The following is a 22,583-nucleotide window of genomic DNA, read 5'->3' as shown; positions in this document are numbered from 1 at the left end:
ACCAAAATAAAACAGTGTGAGCTGGAGGAAAGAACGAGACGCTCTTAATAGTTGACGAATTTTGGAATGCACTGCAACTTCTTATCTTCCTTCCCTTCTCCCCAACGACATTAACGTTGGGCAGGGGAGTGGGTGGTGCTCACGCAGTTTCACAGGAACATTTTTGATACACTTCAAACGTTTCCTAACTCTTGATGACACCAAACTAGGCGTCTGCAGAGACCTGCAAGAAACTATCTATTTCTGAAAGTTTAGTTACATGTCTGCATTTTGTCGAACCCCATGAACTTTCAGAGAAAAACTCCTGCAAAAAGCCCGCGGCTGTGTCATTTGACTTTGCATCCTGTATTCTTTTTAGACTTGAAGAAGGTGGCAAGATTTCACTGCAGAAGTATCATTCACAAGATAAATTTAAAAAATTTTTTTTTTTTTAAAATAACATTTATTAGAAGAGCACAAAATACCTCTCGACAAAAATACTAAGGTGCATTTTGGAACTGCTCAGAACAAGGAATACAGTTCACTTTCACAATTCTGATTCAACTTTGCATCCTGTGTTAGAAATGAATGTTAGTGACTTGCTTGTGGCAGTTCAGTTAATTTGTCAAAGATATTGGGTCTTAGAATGTTGATATCGATAAGTGTTTCAATTAAGTTACACCAGATACCACAATGTTTTTTTAATGCAAATAGCATTATGTTCAATGTTTTCGTTACAATGCTGAACTCTAGCTAACATATGTCCAGTGGGGCGGCACAGTGGTGCAGTGGTAGAGTTGCTGCCTTATAGTACCGGAGACCCGGATTCGATCGTGACTATGGGTGCTGTCTGTACGGAGAATGTATGTTCTCCCCATGACTGCGTGGGTTTTTCCCAGGTGCTACGGTTTCCTCCCACACTCCAAGTAGGTTAATTGGCTTCGGTAAAAATTGTAAATTGTTCCTAGTGTGTAGGATAGTGCTAGTGTACAGGTAATTGCTGGTCGGCGTGGACTCCATGGGCTGAAGGGCCTGTTTCCGTGCTGTATCTCTGTGTAGTCTGTGTGGACTTTGCACTATCCCCGTATATGTGCATGGATTTATTCCACATCTTAAAAACGTGCGGGTTGGTAGTTTAATTGGTCACTGTAAATGTCCTCTAATGTGTGTGTGGGTGGGTGGTAGAATCTGGGGGGAGTAGATGGAAATGTGGAGAGAATAAAAAATGGGATTAAAGTAGGATTTGTATGAATGGGTGTCTGATATTCACTGAAGACTTGGTGAGCTGAAGGGACTGTTTCCCTGTGGCTTCCATGTGTCGCTATGACTATGATGATAAACACACTCCAATATATGAAACACCACCAGGGCTTTAGAAATTCCCCGATAAACGTAACGTACACCGCATGCTTTCAAGTGAAGATAAAATGGCAACTTACTGCGACTCCTAGATTTTCTACATCTCGTGCAGAGCAATACAAGGATCCCAAGTGGAAGACTGAAGAGGATGGGGAGCACGGCCCACCATAGCTGAGGGTACATCCCTCTACCTGGAGTTCAAAAGACAGAAGCACTTTAATGGAGTACTGTTGCTATGAACACTCAGTGTCACCATGTTCCTACAGTGACTAAACCATTGATTAGGGCAGGAAGATTGCTAAGAAGCCAGTTTTGCCCACATCACAATTACAGATGAGAATGCCCATTAGTAACTCTTAATTCACAAAGACCCCTATCTTTTTGATGAATCCCACTGACTCTTTAAATGGTACCAGATTTTCACCTCTCAGCTCCTCCCAGATTTTGATTGCAGGCATTATCATTTCTGCGCGGCAACTTACTTCGCTGGTCAGAATTACATTTACATTTTACACGCACAGCTTTGGATAATCAATTTCTGGACGTCCCCTTTCAGGCTCAAGATTGCAAACTTCCCTCATCTTCTTGATTCCAAGGAGCAGGCTCCTTAATCCTCCAGGACTATTATAATTTTCTTTGAGGCTTTGGAAATGGTGCAGATTGATCAGCCTTGTCAATGAACATTTTATCTGCTTTGTTAGCTGCTGCCCTCTACGGATGCGACGTCAAGACCCTTTTACTTTCACGATGCTTAGTTCAGCATGAATGCCACCGACTCAAAAAGCTGCACACCCTATTGCATTCTTTCTCCTTCCCCAACCGCACCCACTTATGCCCTTGGCCTCCCTGGTGACCCACACCAACCCATTAATGCCTTGACCCAAGTCTCCATACTCCTAGTTTGCTGTCTTTGCCATTTGTCATCTGCATTTAAACTCTTTACATTTACACAATGTGCACTTGCTTTTTCTACAATGCGGTTAAATGCTTGCGGATTTTAAAAACAAACATAAATAGCTTAAAATCAAACGCACCAGGTGTTGCAGAATTATAACAATGACGGCCAATAAGTTCAATTAAAAAAATAATCAACTTTTAAAGTGGAATCAGTGATCTGAGACATATGCGAGAATTCGTCATATCACCCTAACAATCAGTCACACAATGCTTGAAACAGAGAACTGCAGATGCTGGTTAATTCACAAAAATAGACAAAGTGCTGGAGTAACTGAGCAGGGCAGGCACCATCTCTGGAGCACCTTTCGGGTCTCGACCTTTCTTCAGACTGAAGAAGTCTCGACCCGAAATGTCACCGATCCATGTTCTTCAGAAATTCAATCACACAATGTTGTGCATTACTGTGACATCCACCATGCATAGACATTTGGAGAGAATGCTGGATCCAGCTGTGCCTGGAAAAGCCATCAGTGGATAATAATGTCTCCCCAATCCAATGCATGTCAGGTGAACCACTGTCTTTGTTTTCTGACCCTTATTATCAAATTACACGTTCCCATGTGACTCAACCCCACCCCACCCCACCCCACCCCACCCCACCCCACCCCACCCCAACCAGTCAAGGGCATTGCCGACCCGAAACCAAGTACAATGGTGCCCACTGCCTGATCCCGGGTTCCCGAGGCCCAGGTCTCATCATCCAACCTGGGCATCTGCTTGTGCCATCCCTGAGGCCATCAATAGAGACATGTGTCTCCAATCCCACAACAAGCATCATTACTTAACACACCATTGGCCTACCTGGTGATGTGGATAGTGCCACGCTGTACATAATTGGATGCATTAGAATTTCTAGGGCAGTAAGTCTAAAAGTCTACAATCCACGTTAATGGAATATGCATAAGTTCAGACTTCTGCATAACCAATACAGCTTCCCATTGTATCCAGGGTCAACAAGCCTATGTTCCATCCATCACTTGGATGTGGCACCACCACCGTACACCTTGGCTGCAGATTCAGGAACAAGCTCATCACGGCTTCTTTGACAAAACCTTCCAAACCCAGGCTTTCAAAACAAGAGCTAAAACAACACAATTGCCAGATGCACAAAGACACCACCATCTCTAAATTCTCTAAGCCATACACCTTCTTGATGTGGGACCATAGCCATCATTCATTCACAGTCATTGGAACAAAACAGTGACATTTCCTATTGCTCAACATTGACCTGTACATGGTCAGTACACAGTTCATTACATGGACTGCTGTGGTACAGAAGGAAGATCATCTCTCCCTCAAGGAGGGCACGGTGGTGCAGCGGTAGATTAGCTGCCTTACAGCGCAAGAAGCTCTGGAGACTCAGGTTCGATCCCGACTATGGGTGCTGTCTGTAAGGAGTTTGAACACTCTGCCTGTAACTTCATGGGTTTTCGCCGAGATCTTCGGTTTCCTCCTACACTCAAAGAAATACAAGTTTGTAGGTAAATTGGCTTGGAATAAGAGGAAATTGTCCTTAGAGTGTGTAGAGTGGTGTTAATGTACGGGGATCGCTGGTCGGTGCGAACCCGGTGGAGCAAAGGGCCTGTTTCTACGCGTTATCTCTAAACTAACCTTAACTAAGAGTAACGAGAGGTTAAGTAATTGAAAACCTCGAAGAGCACCGTCAATGTTCCAAGGAAGGTTAAATTTGGGTATTTGACCTCTGAAGCCCAGCCTACCATTAGGGTCGATAATGTCCATTTTTACTAATCACCCCACCTTTGTTCCACATTGAAATCTGATTTTAAATTCTGGACATCTCTTTAATCTTCTCGGTATTAAAAAGGGTTGCAGTGCTCATGGACTGGGGTCCTCGCAAACTGCCCCACCAATGAAGCACTTTTTCCTTTTGGTTCACTGTTGGTAAGCTGTCTGTGCAGAGTATGATCCCTCCAGCAGGAATGTGATGGATGCAAGAAACAGCCTGACGATACCATGAGAGAAATCTCTTAGGGCGAGCATCAGGGATGACTCCCCTGCTCTCAGAAACATAATATTTTCAACAGTTTAAAGTTGGCTTCACATCCGGGGACATTATGGTTTCTCTCAGCAAGCCGAGGCCAACCTCGTCTGTTTTAAAGACCGATGTCAAATGATGCATGGAATTGTGAGGTAATTAATTCTGGGAGAGTTGAAAAGCATAAAAAAATATTGACCACATGAGCAAGCCTTCAAAAGGGGTAAAAAAAGACTTAGAGACTCAGACACGCAAATTACTACATCAGAACGAGTTGATGAAAAACAAGCAATGTGTAAGAATGATTTCAGCCCAACCTGCCTGGTGAGGCAGAGTGGGATTGTGTCTCTAGAGAGAAATCAAACTTGGCTGGCACCTGTGTTACAGTAATATCATTACTTTAACATTTATAAATAAAAGCATCAAATACAAAAGCAGAGACAAGCCTACACAAATTGTTAGCCAGACTGCAGCTGAAAAACAGTTCAGACTGAAGTGACTCATTGAGATGTCACCAGCAGTGAGAGGCGTCAGTTGTGAGAGAAACCAAAGGAACTGGTGTTCTTCACCTCGTAGGGGAGTTAAAAGGGGAACGTTTTAATCACAGCACAGAGAGAGACCACTATAAACAGTGGTGGAACACAATGCTAAGTGGCTTTTAAGAGATAAGTGTTTAAATACAAGTAAAGGAAAACATTAAAAAGCGAGATATCTTTCAAAACCCAATCTATGTGAACAGGGGAATATGGTCACCATTACAGGTTTTGTTACATATAATTGATGTCAAATAATGTTATCCTTTGTTGCAACAACGCTACACACTATCTAATTAACCCTGCATTGACAATATTCATTGTCATTCACTGACAACATTCCATTTTAATGTCCAATCCAATTTTGCAAACTTAAGAACAAATCACGCAAGTACGTATTGATAACGCTGAGGGAGACAGCACATTTGGTTTAACATGCTTGTGTACATTTCCTAGAATCGCAAGGTATTTTTTGAATCTCGCAAAGGGCACAAACTCTTCCACCACATGAGCCATGGCCTGTGTCATCAGCTCCAGGCATTGAGCGATATTAACAGACCGTGTTTTATCCACCTCACCAAGGAATCGATGTGCCATGGCAACAACATCATGTGTCCAGTCCAAATATTGCCTCCATCACATGAGTGGGGTCAGATTTGACCAGCCAACATTTCCCAGGTCAATTATGTCTCCACGATCCAATCACAATCTTTCCACCACGCTCTACAAAAACAGAGCGACACGGTGGTGCAGCTGGTAGTGCTGCTAATCTCACAGCGCCAGAGACCCGGGTTCGATCCTGACCTCAGGGGCAGTCTGCATGGAGTTTACATGTACTCCTTGTGACCGTGTGGGTTTTCTCTGGGTGCTCAGATTTCCTCCCACATCCCAAAGACATGCAGGTTTGTAGGCTAATCGACCACTGCAAATTGCCTCTAATGTGTAGGGAGTGGATATGAAAGTGGGATAACATAAAACGTGTGAACGGATGAACAATGGTTAGTGTGGATTCCGTGGGCTGAAAGGCCTGTTTCCAAGTTGTATCTCTAGCCTAAACTAAACCCACTTGACCAGCTGAATCTTGACCTCTTCTGGACTATCGTGACTTTTATCTCTCATCGCCTCACAGATAGGCCATTAGTAAATTCGAGACTGTTTTGATTTCACAGAAATACTGAAGATGTCAATCCACTCAGAAAATGTAACATCATATTAGCCGGTGATGTGCAGCCAGGTGACAGACTCCCAATTTCTGTTATGTGATGGCGGAAATTAAATATTAATTTCTTGCGAAGGTGGAAGCTGAGCAGATTAATCACCCTTGTGTCCATCAAGCTCAATCTGCTCACATTGTGCCTTGCATTACTCTTGCACCAGTGAGTGAGGGGGCAAATGCCGAGGGTGCCTGAAGAGAAGTGGGTAGTGGGGAAAACAAACCCAGAGCAGGGCGAGCCATCTACGCCACTTATCTGACTCAATTCATTCATCCCACCACTCATCTCTTCCTTCCCCCCCCCCCCTCCCTCCCCTTCCCCTCTCCCTCCACCTCGCCTCCGTGACCACGATGATGAAGTCAGTTTGTTGGGATGGCAATGAAGGAGGTAAAAGGTCATGTGGTGAAACCTCCCAGAGTTGCTGATCCAACTTGTAACACCTTTGTTAATCTATGATACGTCCATGAGTTAATCTGCTTTATAGATCTATTTGTACATCAGCCATACTGGATGGATGGCCTTCCACCACAGTGAGGAGGTGTTTGGTGAACTCACTGTGGTGGATGTTAAATTTGTGTTGATTGTGTGTTTTTGTCATTTTTTAAATTATATGTATGACTGCAGGGAAACAACATTTCGTTCAGACCGAAAGGTCTGAATGACAATAAACAAATCTAATCTAATCTAATCTAATGGATCCCGTGTTGAGCGTACACAGGAGCAGGCTGTGGTCCATGGTTACCCACTGGTCCATGTCACCCTCTGGTCCATGTCATCCACTGGTCCGTGCCAGTGGAAAGCAGCCCTATCAATCCTTTCCTCCCCTGCTTTCTTGTACAAACGTATACTCTCTCACCTATGCCCATCAACTCTGTTTTGATTGTTGTTCTGCCACTTATCTACGCAGTCGGGGTAATGTACAGCAGCCGTTAAAATTCCAACCTGCCCAGCTTCGGGATGTGGAAGGAATTTGGAAACTCCAAACGCCCACCGGGCAAACACGCAAACTCCACACAGCCAGCACCTGAGGTGAGGCAGCAGCACCTGTAACAACCTGCAAGAGAACTTTCACCTCAGATATTGAAAGTTATTTTTAAAGACCTGTGCTTTCAAGACACTGTAGCAGGAACATATTTTGGTCAATGACAAAAGAGGCTTTCCCCTGAGTGCAAAAGGAACTGGAAGTCACATGTACAATATTTTCAAACCTGTCAAACCTCCTACAACTTCACTAAATAATTGCGTTGAAAACACACATTGGAAACCAGCCAGTGTAAGCAAGTAAAACTGCAGAAATCTGCAACAAAAAATACAAAATGCAGGCTGGCTTAACTGCCAAAGTTCTTCCAGCATTTTCTACTTCTGTTTAAAAGCAAACCATTTGCTCAGGTACACTGCAATATGCTTAACTTGCTATCAATTTCAATCAATTTTTCATAGCACAATTATTCTGACTATTGCCCCATTTAATAAATATTGGGGTTTGGATTAATGGCAACATATAACTTAAAGACCAACAAGAGCACCCTCTCTATTATCAAGGCAATCGAGCACTAAAGGCAGTATCACACACATCAAGATTGCCCATGGAACAATTTTTCCTTTTATGGGACAGTGTTCAAATTCTTACAAATGGAAAAATAACAGCTTAGGATGCACAGCCTTCATTTTTGCTCGGATTCGGAGAATGACATGAGGGTGTCACGGTGGTAGTGTTGCTGCCTTACAGCGGCAGAAACTCGGGTTTAATCCTAAGCACGAGTGCTGACTGTGTGGCGTTTGTACGTTCTCCCTGTAGGTTTTCACCAGGTGCTCTGGTTTCCTCCCACACTCCAGGTTTGAAAGTTAATTGGCTTTGGTAAAAATTGTAAATTGCCCCTGGTGTGCAGATATTTGTGAGTGATCGTCACGGGCTCGGCGGGTGGAAGGGCCTGTTTTAGCGCTGTATCTCCAAACTAAACCATACTACATTTAAGAACTTTGATCTCAGTCAGAATAAGCAAAACCATCTTAAAATTTTAGCTTCAATATTTCCAAGTGAAATCAGAAAACTTTCCTTTCTCACAAAGGCGAGTGTAAATCTGCTTGTAAAACTGCAATGTTGGGTAGATCAGTTCTGACCCAGTCACTTGGCGTAAGGGATGAGGTAACTTCAATGGATTTCAAAAATAATTAATAGAATTACATAGCATGGGATGACACTATGTGGCACTGCTACACCTGGCCTAGTTATTTGAAGTCTATTAGTTTCTGTTTCTTATGCAAATTTGTTCTCTTTGAGTTTTCGAGTCATAGAGCTATACAGCACGGAAACAGGCCCCTCAGCCCAATTTGTCCATGCTGATCAAGAAGTCAGATCTACACTGGTTCATAACCTTTTGACTCCATTTGCCTGCATTTCACCCATATCCCTCTAAACCTTTTCTATCCATATAGCTTTTAAATGCTCTTATAACATCTGCCTCAACTGCCTCCTCTGGTAGCATGTTCCATATACCTACCACCCACTGAGGTTGCCCCTCAGATTCCTATTAAATCTTTCCCTCTTTAAATCTTTGTCCTCTGGTTCTTGAATCCCTTCCCTGAGTGAAAGACTGTGTGTTCCAATATCATTTCTACTTCAACGAGTTGATCAATTCTCTTTGGAAGTTGCCATTGGGTCTGTTTCTTTCCGGGCAGTACAATTCAGATCACAACAGCCTGAGATCTCTTCATCTCCAAACTACATGGCTTTTGGTTACAGAACCTTCCAGTTTATCTGTCTGTCTTCAATCTCCTCTGTCAAATCTGCACAATCTAGTCTAATGCAAGGAAAATAATCCCAATTCCTCTAGTCTTCATTTAACGGGAGATATTGGAGCTCCATAAATATCTCCTCTATTTCCCAGAGAGCAAGTCAAGTCAAGAGTCAAGAGTGTTCTATTGTCATGTGTCCCAGATAGGACAATGACATTCTTGCTTGCTGCAGCACAATAGAATATGTAAACATAATACAGAACGGGAGATAAAAGTTCAGTGTGTCTATCGACCATAGACCATATATATACACAATAAATAAACAGATAAAGTGGAATAGTAATAATAGACAGTTATTGTTCAGAGCTTGTTTGATGTTGTGTTTAATAGCCTGATGGCTGTGGGGAAGAGAACCTGTCCAGGGGTTTGACTTGCTGTCGTCATTTGGCCCAACTCCAATAATGCATACGTGTTTTTCCATTGGGAGCTCTTTTATAGATCACTGGTTCCTTTGTTTAATGGTGGTCACTCCTCACTTTCTGCCCCACATCAACCTACTCCAAACACAGCTTTAGGTGTTCTTTCAATTTGCTTTCTTTTCCATTCCGTAACACCTATGAATCATTCCAGTTAAGTATTTGAAGAGTTTTATAAATAACTATGTGTGGCCACCCTGATCCTTCACTTCAGACTGTTGTTCAATGAAATGATGACTAACCTGCAGCTCATCTCTATTTAACATGCGGTGAAGAACATACATTCTGCCCACAATGACAGTGTTGATGCATGATGCCTTTAAACTAACCTTCTCTGCCTGCAAATGCAAGTGACCCACATCCCTGCATATCAATGGGCCTATCGAAAAGCTTCTTAAATGCCTCTATCGTATCTGCCTCCACCAGTGACCACCACTGTAAGGTAGTTCCAGGCACCCACCACTCTCTATGTAAAAAAATGTTTCCCCTATCTATACCTTATTATTTTATATACTTCTAGTCAAGTCTCCCCTCAGCCTCTGACACTCCAGAGAATACAATCCACGTTTGTCCAACCTTGGTGCTAAAACCCTATACTCCAGGCAGCATTCTGGTAAGTCTCATCTGCACCCTCTCCAAAGCCTCTTCGTCATTCCTGTGATGGGGCGACCAATACAGCACATTATACTCCATATGTGGCCTAACTAAAACCCCTATAAAGCTGCCACATGACTATTATATTAAATGCCCCGACTGATAAAAGTAACCATACCATACATATTCTTTAACATTCTATCTACTTATGCTGCCATTTTTAAGGATCTATGGACCAGGACCCCATGATCTCTCTGTACAACAATGCTATTAAGGGTCTTGCCATTAACTGTATACATTCCCCTTGCAATTGGCACAGTGCTGCAGAAGTAGAGCTGCTGCCTCACAGCGCCCGAGACCCCGGTTTGATCCTGAATCCAGGAGCTGCCTGCGTGGAATTTGCGTGTTCTCCCTGTGACCGCGAGAGTTTTCACCGGGTGCTCCAGTTTCCTCTCACATTTCAAACGCGTGCAGGTTTGTAGGTTAATTTGCTTCTGAAAATTGCCCCTAGTGTATAGGAAGTGGATGCGAAAGTGGGATAACATAGAACTAGTGTGAACGGGCGATCGATGGTAGGTGTGGATATGGTGGGCCGAAGGGTCTGTTCCCTCGCTGTATCTCTACACTAAACTAAACTAGACTAAACTAATCCATGATACACAAAAAAGCTGGAGAAACTCAGCGGGTGCAGCAGCATCTATGGAGCGAAGGAAATAGGCAACGTTTCGGCACGAAACGTTGCCTATTTCCTTCGCTCCATAGATGCTGCTGCACCCGCTGAGTTTCTCCAGCTTTTTTGTGTACCTTCGATTTTCCAGCATCTGCAGTTCCTTCTTAACAACTAAACCAATCCATGTTTATCTGCCCTTTCTCCGTAACCATTTCCTCATCGTTTTTCAAAATAACGAGAGAGTTTGAGGAAGAAGATGGAGGAAGTTATAAACTTAATAATCAGATGAAAAAGAAACAAAACAATTGTCAATAATCCAGCCAAGTGATGGGGAAAAATCTTTACACTCAGGACAGTTTCGGGATCTGAAACCGTTCTGAAAACATGACGGAAGCAGCGTCCTTAAATACAAGAAACGTGGGATTTTTCCGTATGGAACAACGAGGATGGGGATCCAAACAATGGTCCCATTTGTTCTAAATGTTTCACTGAACACATCAATAAATTCAGCAGAGTCAGTCCCATGGTTTCTCAAAAAACCCATGGGGAAAAACAGGGCGGCACAGTGGCATAGTGGTAGAGCTGCTGCCTTACAGCACCAGAGACCCGGGTTCAATCCTGACTGCAGGTGCTTGTCTGTACGGAGTTTGTACGTTCTTCCCGTGACCTGCGCAAGTTTACTCCGAGATCTTCGGTTTCCTCCTACCCTCCAATGACGTCCAGGTTTGTAAAATAATTGGCTTGGTATGAATGTAAAATTGTAATAAATTGTCCCTGGTGTGTGTAGAGTAGTGTTAATGTGCGGGAATCACTGATCGGTGTGGATTCGGTGGGTACGAAGAACCTGTTTCCGCACTGTATCTCTGAACGGAACTAAATTAAACCATGACAATGTACTGGTAAACCCAGCACAGTGAAGTCAATCAGTAAATACCAGCAACTTACCACAGGAAGTCAGACACCCTTCTGAAATATACTGAGAACCCAACACTGCAGTAAAGAAAACCCTTCCCTAAAACATTCTCAATGTAATGACAAAAATTATGAAATAAACCTCTCATTGCACTTCACCTAACGTGAAGATGCAATATAATTATACAGGTTGTACCCCACGCTCTGTACTTATGTGGACCGAGTGGAGAAGCTGGGCTGCTCTATTTGGCACAGGAGGGAGTGCCTGGAGATTCGACAGAGGTAATTAAAATCTTAAAGGGTTGCCCAATGTAGATGGGTCAAGAGCTAGATATAGAATTAACCCGATTCAGACAAGTGACACGAGGAACTTATTTTTCTCACAAATGTGTAGTAGATGTCTTGAGCAAGGATAGTTGTGGGCACAGATTCAATTACGTTCAGAAGAGAACAAGATAAATATCTAAAAGGATAGAATTTGTAGAGCTATGGGCACGATCGTGGGAGTGGGTTGTTCATGTGTGGTCCCAGTGGAGAACAGACAGGCCTAATGGTCTTTGTGGATGCTGTGAGCATGCAGGTTCCTGTACTTACAAAATACCTGCTCCCCGCAGGAAGAGAGCAGTGAAACAACAGCGGCAAACCAGTGAAGTACATCGAGTCGGAATGCAGAGCGTTCGGGAAACTGGGAAAATGGTGGTGGAAGCAGATACAATTGTGTCATTCAAGAAACTTTTATACAGGCAAATGGATATGCAGGAATCACGGATCACGTCCATGTCCATGGGGGGGGGGGGGTCACGGTGAGGTGGAGTGGTGGGAGTTTTGGGTTTTGCAGCAAAGGAGGGGAATAGCGATGTAGGTGATGGTGGGGCTGCACTTGAAGATGAAGGTGCAGTGGCAGAGCTCAATGAACAATGAGACGTGGAAGTGGGGAAACAGAGAGAGACAAGGGGGAGTCAGTGGGGCGGCATGGAAGGAGGGATACTGTTGAAGGCAGAGGAAAACGCAGTGGAGGAGAGAAGGAAGAGAAGGAAGAGAAGGGAAGGAAGGGAAGAGGGAGGTGGATTGATGGGTACTAAGATGCCGGGGAAGGGGAAAGATGGAGTAAATGGGAGATAAGTTCAGCGAGGAACAAGAACAAGAATTATTTATGCCCCCATGATGTCCCACCCGCCACCCATTCCTCCACATCCTCCATTTCCGTACCCGACTTTTAAGGGAGTGATTGCTACGGGTGAGAGATTGGTTTGCAGCCACAGTGCCAAATGGAAAATTATCTGTACTCTCAGTTTAAGTAGTTATCAGCTCGCAGATTTGCAAGCAATGAGACAAAGTGAGATCTTGCAAAATGGGTGGGTTTTTACGAACTTCACAACGCATTAATTAACTTGCAGAGCGAGAGGCCAAGATGAAAAGAATAAACCCAGAGTCAGCTCAGTTTGCATTGTGGAAATGTTCATGTGGCTGGGGTGGAGATGGGTTGGAAGGTAGGGGTTTGACTCCAGTATGTGTTGTGCGCTGTGGCTGGGGAGTGACACATGCAGTTTATCCTATGGTGTTCATATTGGTTCCTGCTCAAGGGTTTGATGACATTTGGGATAGAGATGGTAAACCATGTGGTAAACACTAGCCTGCCTTCCTTTCTAGAACTTGCGGGAGTTTAGAAGGATGAGGCGGGACCTCATTGAAAACTTACCAAATAGTGAAAGGCTTCGATAGAATGGAAGTGGGGAGGATGTTTCCACTTGTGGGAGAGTCTAGGACTAGAGGTCATAGTCTCAGAATTAAAGGGCGTTCCTTTACGAAGGAGATGAGGAGGAATTTCTTTAGTCAGAGGGAAGTGAATGTGTGTAATTCTTTGCCAGAACAAACTGTGGAGGTCAAGTCAGTGGATAATTTTTAATGCAGAGATAGATAGATTCTTGATTAGTACGGGTGTCAGGGGTTGTGGCAGGAGAATGGGGTTGGGAAGGAGAGATAGATCAGCCATGATTGAATGGCGGAGCAGACTTGATGGGCCGAATGGTCTAATTCTGCTCCTATTACTTGTGACCTTATGACCTAACTTTACAGCAATAATGGTTCAAAACCTAGTCGGGGTCTTAAAATCAGATGTTTCAAAACTAACTTGTACAATTGCAAACTAATCACCACATATTTCAATACCATCTGTTCTCTGGCCACAACTGGCGGGATCTGCATCCAACATGAACTTGACACGATATGTCATGTTTGTACACCTCCATCCATCCCCCCCCCCCCCCCTCCCCTCCCCCGACCCTCTGGTTACTCAAGGCAAATAACATCACTGTACCAATGGTAGCCACAGAGAATGCTAATTTTGTAAATAGTTTCACAATTATTTTCTATTTCAACTGTTACATGAAAATAATTCTATAGAAATTTCCTCACGGATATTCATACTTGTTGGATGTAAATCAGATCCAGTGCTTCCAAAACCTTGAGCATTCACTGATAAGATAGAAGTACATGGCACAGCATGGCAGAACGAGAAACACGTTTTTCTCATTGTGTTCCTGAGACCTGTTTAATATTCAGGGCTAGAGTCTCCCTTAGACATGTACAATGTCCACTGACCCAGTCTCCCTGAGACACACACGCTGTCACAATACATGTACAATGTCCTGTGTCAGCATGTCCCTGACACACTATAGAGCGCAGGTACATTATATTAATATCAAATAGCAAAAACAGAGAATCTGAAAATTCTCAAGGGACTTGGCAAAAAATATAAAATGGATAAAACTGAATACAATTTTTTCTTGTGTTGTTTTGTAGAATATCGAGAGTTGTGGGTGTAGTAAGATGTTGGGGCACAACTCCCTCAAGGACTGACATTCGGCAGGAAAGGTTGAACATTTGGTTTTGATTAATGGAAGCAAAGAGGCAAGGGTACTGTGTGGAGCAAAGCCTATGTTCAGATAACCGTTAAAGACAAGAAACTGTGGTGCTCTTTTAAAGCCTTCATAACACAAACACACACACCTCCAGTTTTAAACACAACAGCATCATATATCCTAATATTTTTAAATGGTGAATGTTAGTGTTCAGAGAGACTTCAAGTACGTGTCCTTGTAGAGAGATCACCATAAGTTAATCGCTGGTTTGGAGTATTGTGTGCAGTTCTGGTCACCCCTTTACAGGAAAGATGGGGAGGATTTAGGGAAGGTCCAGGATGTTGTCTAGATTAGAGGGTGTTAACAAGAAGAGAGGGTAGACAAAATGCTGGAGTAACTCAGCGGGTCAGGCAGCATCTCTGGAGAGAAGGAATGGGTGACGTTTTGGGTCAAGACCCTTCTTCAGTCTTTAACCATAAAGAGAGGTTGGACAAACTTGGATTGTTTTCACTGGAACATCGGAGGCTGAAAGGAGACCTGATCGAAGTATATAAAATTATGAGAGCATAGATAGGGTAGGTTATCAGAAGCTTTTTCCCAGGCTGGAAACTTCTAAGACTAGAAGGCATAGTTTTAAGGTTGGACATGGAAAGTTTCAAGAAGATGTGCGAAGCAAGTCTTTTGTTACAGAGAGTGGTGGGTGACGGGAACGTTCTGCCAGGGTGTTGGTGGAAACAGGTAAGACAGTGGCATTAAATAATCGTTTATATAGGGAAATGGATAAGCAGGAATCACGTTGGATCATGTCCATGCATAAACTATTAGTTTCATTTGGCATCATGTTTTAGTTTAATTTGTCATCTGTTCACTCTCGTTATATGTTATCCCTACCTTTTTATCCACACCCGATACATTCGGAGCAATTTACAGAGGTCAATTAACCTACAGATCCGTACCTCTTTGGATTATGGGAGGAAGCCGGAACACTGGGAGGAAACCCATGCAGTCACGGGGAGAACGTGCAAACTCCGTACAGACAACACCCATAGTCAGTCACAGGAAGAATGTACAAATTCCATACAGACCTCACCCGTCGTCAGGATCGAACTTGGGTCTCTGGCGCTGTGAGGCAGCAGCTCTACCAGCAGCAGCAATGCAGAGACATTGTGGGCGGAGGGGCCCGAGCAATCAGGAAGACAACTGATCCGTTGACCTTTATTGCAAGAGGAGAGGACAGGCAGCACAGTCACGCAGTGGTAGAATTGCTGCCTTACAGCGCCAGAGACCCAGGTTCAATCCTGACGACGGGTGAGCTCTGTATGGAATTTGTACATTCTTCCTGTGACCACGTGGGTTTTCTCTGGGTGCTCCGGTTTCCTCCCACATCTCCAAAGGCACACAGGTTTGTAGGTTAATTGGCTTCTACAAAATTGCAAATTGTCCCTAGTGTGTAGGATAGTGTTAGTGTACGGGGATCGCTTGTTGGTGCAGAAATGGTGGGCCAAAGAGCCTGTTTCCATGCTGTATCTCTAAAGTCTAAAGTAAAGGATTCAAAGAGTGCAGACATCGAGCTTCAATTATAAAGGGACTGTACCTGGAATTGTGTGCACTTGTCTGTACTCCCTACTTAAGCAACAATACAGTTGCAACTGAGATAGTGTCTTGAAGGTTCATCAGATTGTTTCCTGAGTTTGGGGGAGATGCATCGTACTTGAAGATAGTAATCAGACTGGGCCATTAATCTAGAGTCGATGTGATCATATTGAAACAGACAAAATTCTTACAGGGCCTGACAGAGTAGATGGAGACATTTTGTTTCTGGAGTGGGCGCTGGGACGGAGTCCAGAGTAAACAGTCGGCTATTCACGACAGACATGAGAAGAGATTTCTTCACTCGGAGACCAAAGAATTCCTGGAATTCTCTACCGGAGGGATGTGGAGGCTCAGTCACCAAGTATCTCGAGATTGATTATTTGAATATCAAGTGAATCATAGGCCTGAAGTGCTGAGGTGTAAGATCAGTCGTGATCTCGCTGACTGATCGAAGCAGGCATGCAGGCCTGATAAGCCTTCTGTTGCCTCCACCTTTGTTCTTAATTAAAACGTATGAGAAACAGAAGATAAAACGCAAAAACTGAACTCTCTGAATTAGCAAGGGAAAGGTTTCAAGGGAGGCAGTGAGCCCAACGCAGGCAACTGGGACTATTGCTACGGTTACAAAACGTGGTTGGCATGAACGGTTTGTTCTGAAGGACATGTTTCCGTGCTGTATGACCCTATGATTGCCTTGTAAGCTGCAGTGACTGAGAGCCGGAGGTAATGGACTGTAGCTCTGACAGCTGAGGCTCCCCAGTGCCTTGGTCTCATTAACTGCCTGAAAGGACCTTGTTTCAGACCTGGGCTGGTATCCACAGTTGGACAGCCACTGGGTTCGGGTCTACAGAGCAAGATGTAACATCGTGGGCTGGGGCAGTGACAGGGGCAGGGGCAGGGGCAGGAGTGGCCTTCTCACTCTTCCCCTGGCTGCACCAGTGCAGACCAGCTACCCCTGATCACCTGGCCATCAACTCTCCAGTCCTGATGAAAGGTTTGGCCACCAAACGTCCACCATCCCTCTGCCTCCAGACCCACTGAGCTCCCCCAGCAGTTTGTTTCATCGTACCCCTGGTCCTTTTTTAATATTGTTCTAAGACAGTCCCCCTAATTTAGAAGATTAGTTTAACCTGGTGTCATGTTGGGATGGACATTGTGGGTCAAAGGGCATGTTCTTGTGCTGCATCAGTCCGACCCAAAACATCACCTATCCATGTTCTCCAGGGATGCTGCCTGACCGGCTGAGTTACTCCAGCACCTTAGGTCTATTTTTTTGTAAACCGGCACCTGCAATTCCTACTATGCAGTTCCATATTCTAATCAAAACGTCCACTAAATCTACACTGGAGTGTCCTGTGGGGTTACAGTCCAGCTCCTTTATCATGTATCTCTATACACTGTAAATGGGTCGATTGTAATCGATCTGCTGACTGAATAGCACGCAACAAAAGTTGTTCACTGTACCTCGGCACACATGACACTAAACTAACTTAACTCCAGAGGAGCTCCCTGTTTGACGGAGGAGGCACAAGGGACTGCAGATGCTGGAATCTGGAGCAACAAACAAAAAACCGGGAGAGCGAGTGGAGGAACACAGCGGGTCAGGCAGCATCTGTGGAGGGAGAGCAGGGGGGCAGGGACCTGGAGAGTCTGGACCTGGTTCCTCTCAGCCGACATCAGACAGATCACTTCACTCCCCGCCAACTCAAGTCCACTTGACTTGCATTAATAATTCGATAAAGTATATTTTCAAAAGTTTCAGCTTTAGAGTTGAAGCGCTTGTCCCCGGTTTAAAGTTCGGCGTAAAACCACACCCAGTGCTGGAGGGGTTCAGCGGGTCAGGGAGCATCCGTGGAGGAGATGGATGGGGTCGGGACCCTCGTTCAGATTTTAAAAGCTCGGCATGATGATAGTCTGTTTGAACGCAGCGACTTCCCTGCAGCGGGTCTGGGACCAGAGCCCGGGGCTGGTACAAGTGGCCGGTCCCTGGGGCTGGTACAAGTGGCCGGTCCCCGGGCTACGTACAAGTCCTTACCTGCAGCTTCAGGGGTTCCTCCCGCGCCCGCTCATCCTGCCCGACCTCGGCGACACGGACGGGCCCGGAGGGGAGGGGAGGGGAGGGAGTGGAGTGAGAAGCATTCTCGCTGCAGTTTCCGCTGCTTAGTCGAAGCCGCGGCGCCACATCCGCTCCTCGGAGCTGAGACTGAGCGTCGAGCGGTCCCTCGGGGGCAGCGAGGCTCCGGCCGGGGGTGGAGGATCGGCCCTGGGGGGGGGGGGGGGGGGTGGAGAGACCTCCGACTCACTCACTTTGTGCCCACTCACCTTTCCCACTCCTCCCAACCAGACCCAAGCGCCCCTGCTCTTTATTAAACACCACCTGTCTGAAGAAGTCTCTCACTCCACAGATGCTGCACGACCCTCTGAGCAACTCCAGCACTTTACTATTTTGCTCAACATTCCAGCATCTGCAGTTCCTTGTGTCTCCTCTTTTTGTTTATCCTCTTGGGTTCCGATGCCCAGCCGCTCCCGCTGAAAGACTTGCGCCGTCCAAGTACTTTTTTACATTTTAAAATTGGCTTAATTCATCATAAATATATAACTGACATGCAAAGAAAGCAGCACCTTCTTGACATTTACATATATGTCTGTAGTGTTATATAGGGTTATGTGGTGTTTTTGTAATGTTATTTATTTGTAGTGTAGAAACGTGGAACAGCAGATGCTGGTTTGCAAAAATAGACACAAAGTGCTGGAGTAACTCGGGCAGCATCTCGATGGAAACATGGACAGGTGAGGTTTTTGGTCGGGGGCCCTTACTCAGAACTAATTTATAGTGTTTGCTCATTTTATGTACAAGGCACCAATGTCTCTGTGGACAGGACACACTTTGAGTGTTTGAGAGACCATTACGCGGGAGCCAACCCCTAGGGCCCAGTGTCAGCAACACCTTAGTTGCAACCAAACTGTGATGCAACTCGACAGTAAGTTTTTTTTGCGATGCATCTATGGAAGTTTTGTAAGAGTCGTTGGAAAGTTGCCCAATTTACACCGTCTCCTAAAGAAGTAGAAATGTTGGTGTTCCACTTCTATTTCTGACCCATTGACGTTGATTGGAGAAAGTACTTTACCATGCTCCCTGAAGTCGTCAACTAGCTCCATGGTTACAAAGCTCTCTGTCTCCTTTCAGTACTCTATCTCATCATTGCTCGAGATCCAGCCCGCCACTCTCGTGGTCTGCAAACTTCTCACTTAGGTAACCTGAACGGAAACCTTTGGAGACGTTGCTCTCCACCCAAGGTTTCCGTGCAGTTCCCGGAGGTTGCAGGTGGTTGCTGGAGGTTGCAGGTAGTGGAAGCAGGTAGGGAGACTGACAAAAACCTCCGGGAACCGCACGGAAACCTTGGGTGGGGCGCAAAGTCTCCAGAGGTTTCCGTTCAGGCTTCCTAAGTGGGACAGGGGGTGCAGCAGAGTTCAAGCTGAGGGCCGCATTGAAGGCGCAGGGGGACGATCACAGTCTAGGGACCTCCTTCTGCTAGACATTGAGGGGCTGCATCTGATGGGGAACATCCCTCAAACCAAGGATGGGATATCACCCAGGAACAACATCAGTGGCAAGGGTGTTTGTGCAAAGACAGGTACAAACACTGCTGAGTATGTCACAGGTAATATTGAAGGTATGGCACAAAGAATGTATTAAACATTTTGCAGAGTTTTAGCTTTGTATATATTTGTATTACAAATACAGCTTAGTCATGCAAAAAAAAAAGTCCCTCAGCAATACTCCTGCAGGCACCAGTCTTCCTCTGTGAACACCCTCAATTTCCCTCCATTCAGGTTATTTACAATAAGCCCCCTGTTCCTGAGGCAGAATTTCAGATCAGCATTGTTCTTTACATAGCACCAAGCTTTGGACATCCTAACTCAAGGTTATTTCTCTTTTTTTCCCAAAAAATTATTTAAAATAATATTTACAATACAATAAAACAAAACAGAACCCACTACCATAATACAAGACAAACACATATACTAACTAAACTACTATACAACTATGTTACAATTCTTGTCAAGGATGCATTCAACTTCCTGCGGTGCCCAGCGGTCCCGGAAATCCCCCAGAGCGCCCGTGGACAGGGCGTAGTCCCTCTCTAGTACCACCCGGGCGCGGACGTAACCCCGGAAACGGGGCAGGCAGCTGGCTCGGGCAGAGCCCTCTTCAGCGGGCGCCATGACTCGGTGATGGCCAGCTTGGCCAGGCCCAGGAGCAACCCAACCAGGACATCTGCCCTACCCTCTCCCCTACACACAGGGTGTCCAAAGATGAGGATGGTTGGTGAGAAATGCAGCCAGAAGGCAAGGAGCAGCCCCTTTAGATAATGGAACAGGGGCTGCAGCCTCACACACTCCAAAAGTGGCTGGCTGGCTGGCGAGAATGTGAACCGTGAGAGAAACAGGTTGCAGGGGACTCCTTGGGGCAGTTCTCTCCACCCCAGGTCCCCGATGTAGAGGGGGAGAAGGATATTCCTCCTTGGGTTGACAAACAATTACTCAGTAACCAACCTTCATGATGCATTTAATTATCTTAGAGTCTGAGCCAAATTATGCCACAGGAGGTCATTCAGCATTTCATCTATCACAGTTGAAATAGAAGCACTCGGGCTCACCCACCTCCCAGCTCTGGGTCTACAGTTCTGCTGGTCACGGCACTTTATCTACATTCCCCAGTCTGGTGTGACTGTGGGGAGGGATTCTGCCTCAAACACCCTGTCAGGCAGCGAGTTCTTCACCCCGACCTCGCACTGAATAAATAAACTTTCTTCCTCACCCCTCTAATTATTCTCCCCGTTACTTTAAACCTGTGTTTAAGTTTTTAACCTCTCTGCCTAGAGAATTAGACCAGTATATTCACTCCAGACAAGCCCCCACCAACATTATACACCTCCATTAGGTATTCCACTGAAATGTTGCACCATTCTGCTGTTTTGAACTCATCATGGTATTTATTGTTGTATTTGCCATTCCTATATATTTTTCTCTGTTAACTTTATATGAGCAAGAAATTCCATTGTACTCTAATTTGTATGGAAATATATTAAACTAGAGGCAGAAGAAACTTCAGAATGTTGGAAGCAAGCAAAAAAACAATGTTGGAGGATCAGGCAGGTCAGGCAGCATCCATAGAAAGATGGACAGTCAATGTTTTGGGGTCGAGATCCCTCTTCAGACTGAAGAAGCAGGGGAAAGAAAGTTGGGAAAGAGAGGTGGGGTGGGACAAAGGCTGTCACATGATAGATGGATATGGGTAAGGGGGTGGTTAATTGGAAGATGGGTGAAGGCTAGAAATGAAAAGGAGACAAAAGGATTTCAGGTAAGGATAGAAGAAGAGAGAAATGTAAAGTTGGAGGGAGGAATATGGGTGGAAGGAAACAGGGGAAGAGGGGAGGTAAAAGGGAAGTAGGGAACACAGGGATGGCAGATGAGTGTAATGGAAGAGGACAAAGGAGCAGGGTGACCAGGGAGGTGTGAAATGGTGAGGGAAATGTGTGCACATGGGGGTTTGGCAAGAGAAAATGGGGGGTGGAGGTAGAGGGTTATTAGTTAAAATTGGAGAATTCAGTGTTCATATTGTCAGCTTGTAGTCTAACCAGGCGGAATATGAGATGCTATTCTTCTGGTTTGCGTGAGGCCTCCCTCTGACAATGAAGGAGGTCAAGGACAGAAAGGTCAGTGTGCAATGAGAAATTTGCATTAAAACACAGATGACATTTAAATAAGTGTTTTATTGGCTGTAAAGATTCTTAGATGTTGTGACAGGCACTAAATGAATGCAAGTCTTTTACATTTCCACAGAAGCAGCCAGGCAAACTTCAATATCTTTGCCTGACTTGCCTCTTAAAGATGTTCTGATTAATTTACATTGCCAGCGCTTGGTTTGTTCGGGTTTGAATCAGCAATATTCAATTAATGAATTGTGGAAAGGTGAGCAAAATGTGAAAAAGAATCTTCAGCCTCAAGAATTCCACGAGCACAATCATTTGAATTTGGGAATAAAATAAACATATGTAGTTCTTTTGCAGTCAATGCCTGAATTATATGGAATCTTGGCCCACTGAGTAACATAAGAAAGGAGTGCACTCTGTCCATTGACTACACCAGATCTTGCAGAGACACTTCAGAGTGTCATCTCTGAGCACTTGTCCCAGTTCCTTATCTAACCCGCAGCATGTGAAGAAATTATATTCTCATTCATGACTTCTGACAGAACAGATAATGAGAATAATGTTTTCATTGGTGTGAAGATAAGTAACTTGAAAACACAATTTCATGTTAATCGGCAAAAGAATTGGAGGTTAGATACAAAGATTTTGATGCCATTGTTGTGGTGTGCAATGTGGTGCCTAAAGTGCAATGGAAGAACATTCAATTGTATCTTTCAGGAGGAAATTCAGGAAATACTTGAGGGGAAGGAACATTTCACCTCAATCTTTGAACGTTTGAGAAGATGTGAATCCTAAAGTGGCTCCAGATGGCTACGGGAGAATTTATAAACCGAGGTCGAGTTTTGAAAACCGCTCTATGGTCTTTACAGAGAGTGAGTTTATCTGAAAGGAGTCACCATCATTTTGTAACAAAGACAGGATGTAATAATGTTGTTTGATAAGGGGCGCCGACCACATCTACAGGCAGAGGATTTCTAACATTGCAA

At 44.7% G+C, this 22,583-nt stretch overlaps 1 protein-coding gene across 2 annotated transcripts in view; it reads right to left on the bottom strand.

Moving 5' to 3' along the window:
- Positions 1-18,038, bottom strand: part of lat2 (linker for activation of T cells family member 2) — a 43,184-nt gene extending 25,146 nt beyond the window's left edge. For both annotated transcript variants that reach the window (XM_033045946.1, XM_033045947.1), the window contains exons 1-2: positions 17,916-18,038; positions 1,419-1,529 (exon numbers count right to left, since the gene is read on the bottom strand). In XM_033045946.1, coding sequence (XP_032901837.1) covers positions 1,419-1,521 — 103 coding nt within the window. In that variant the 5' untranslated portion in view covers positions 1,522-1,529; positions 17,916-18,038. The remainder of the gene's footprint in view (positions 1-1,418; positions 1,530-17,915) is intronic.
- Positions 18,039-22,583: the final 4,545 nt, after the last annotated feature.

Source organism: Amblyraja radiata, chromosome 28 (genome assembly GCF_010909765.2).
Source record: "Amblyraja radiata isolate CabotCenter1 chromosome 28, sAmbRad1.1.pri, whole genome shotgun sequence".
Classification (NCBI taxonomy): domain Eukaryota; kingdom Metazoa; phylum Chordata; class Chondrichthyes; order Rajiformes; family Rajidae; genus Amblyraja; species Amblyraja radiata.
The sequence above is the reverse complement of the archived record's forward strand: the minus strand, read 5'-3'. Positions and strand labels throughout refer to the sequence as shown.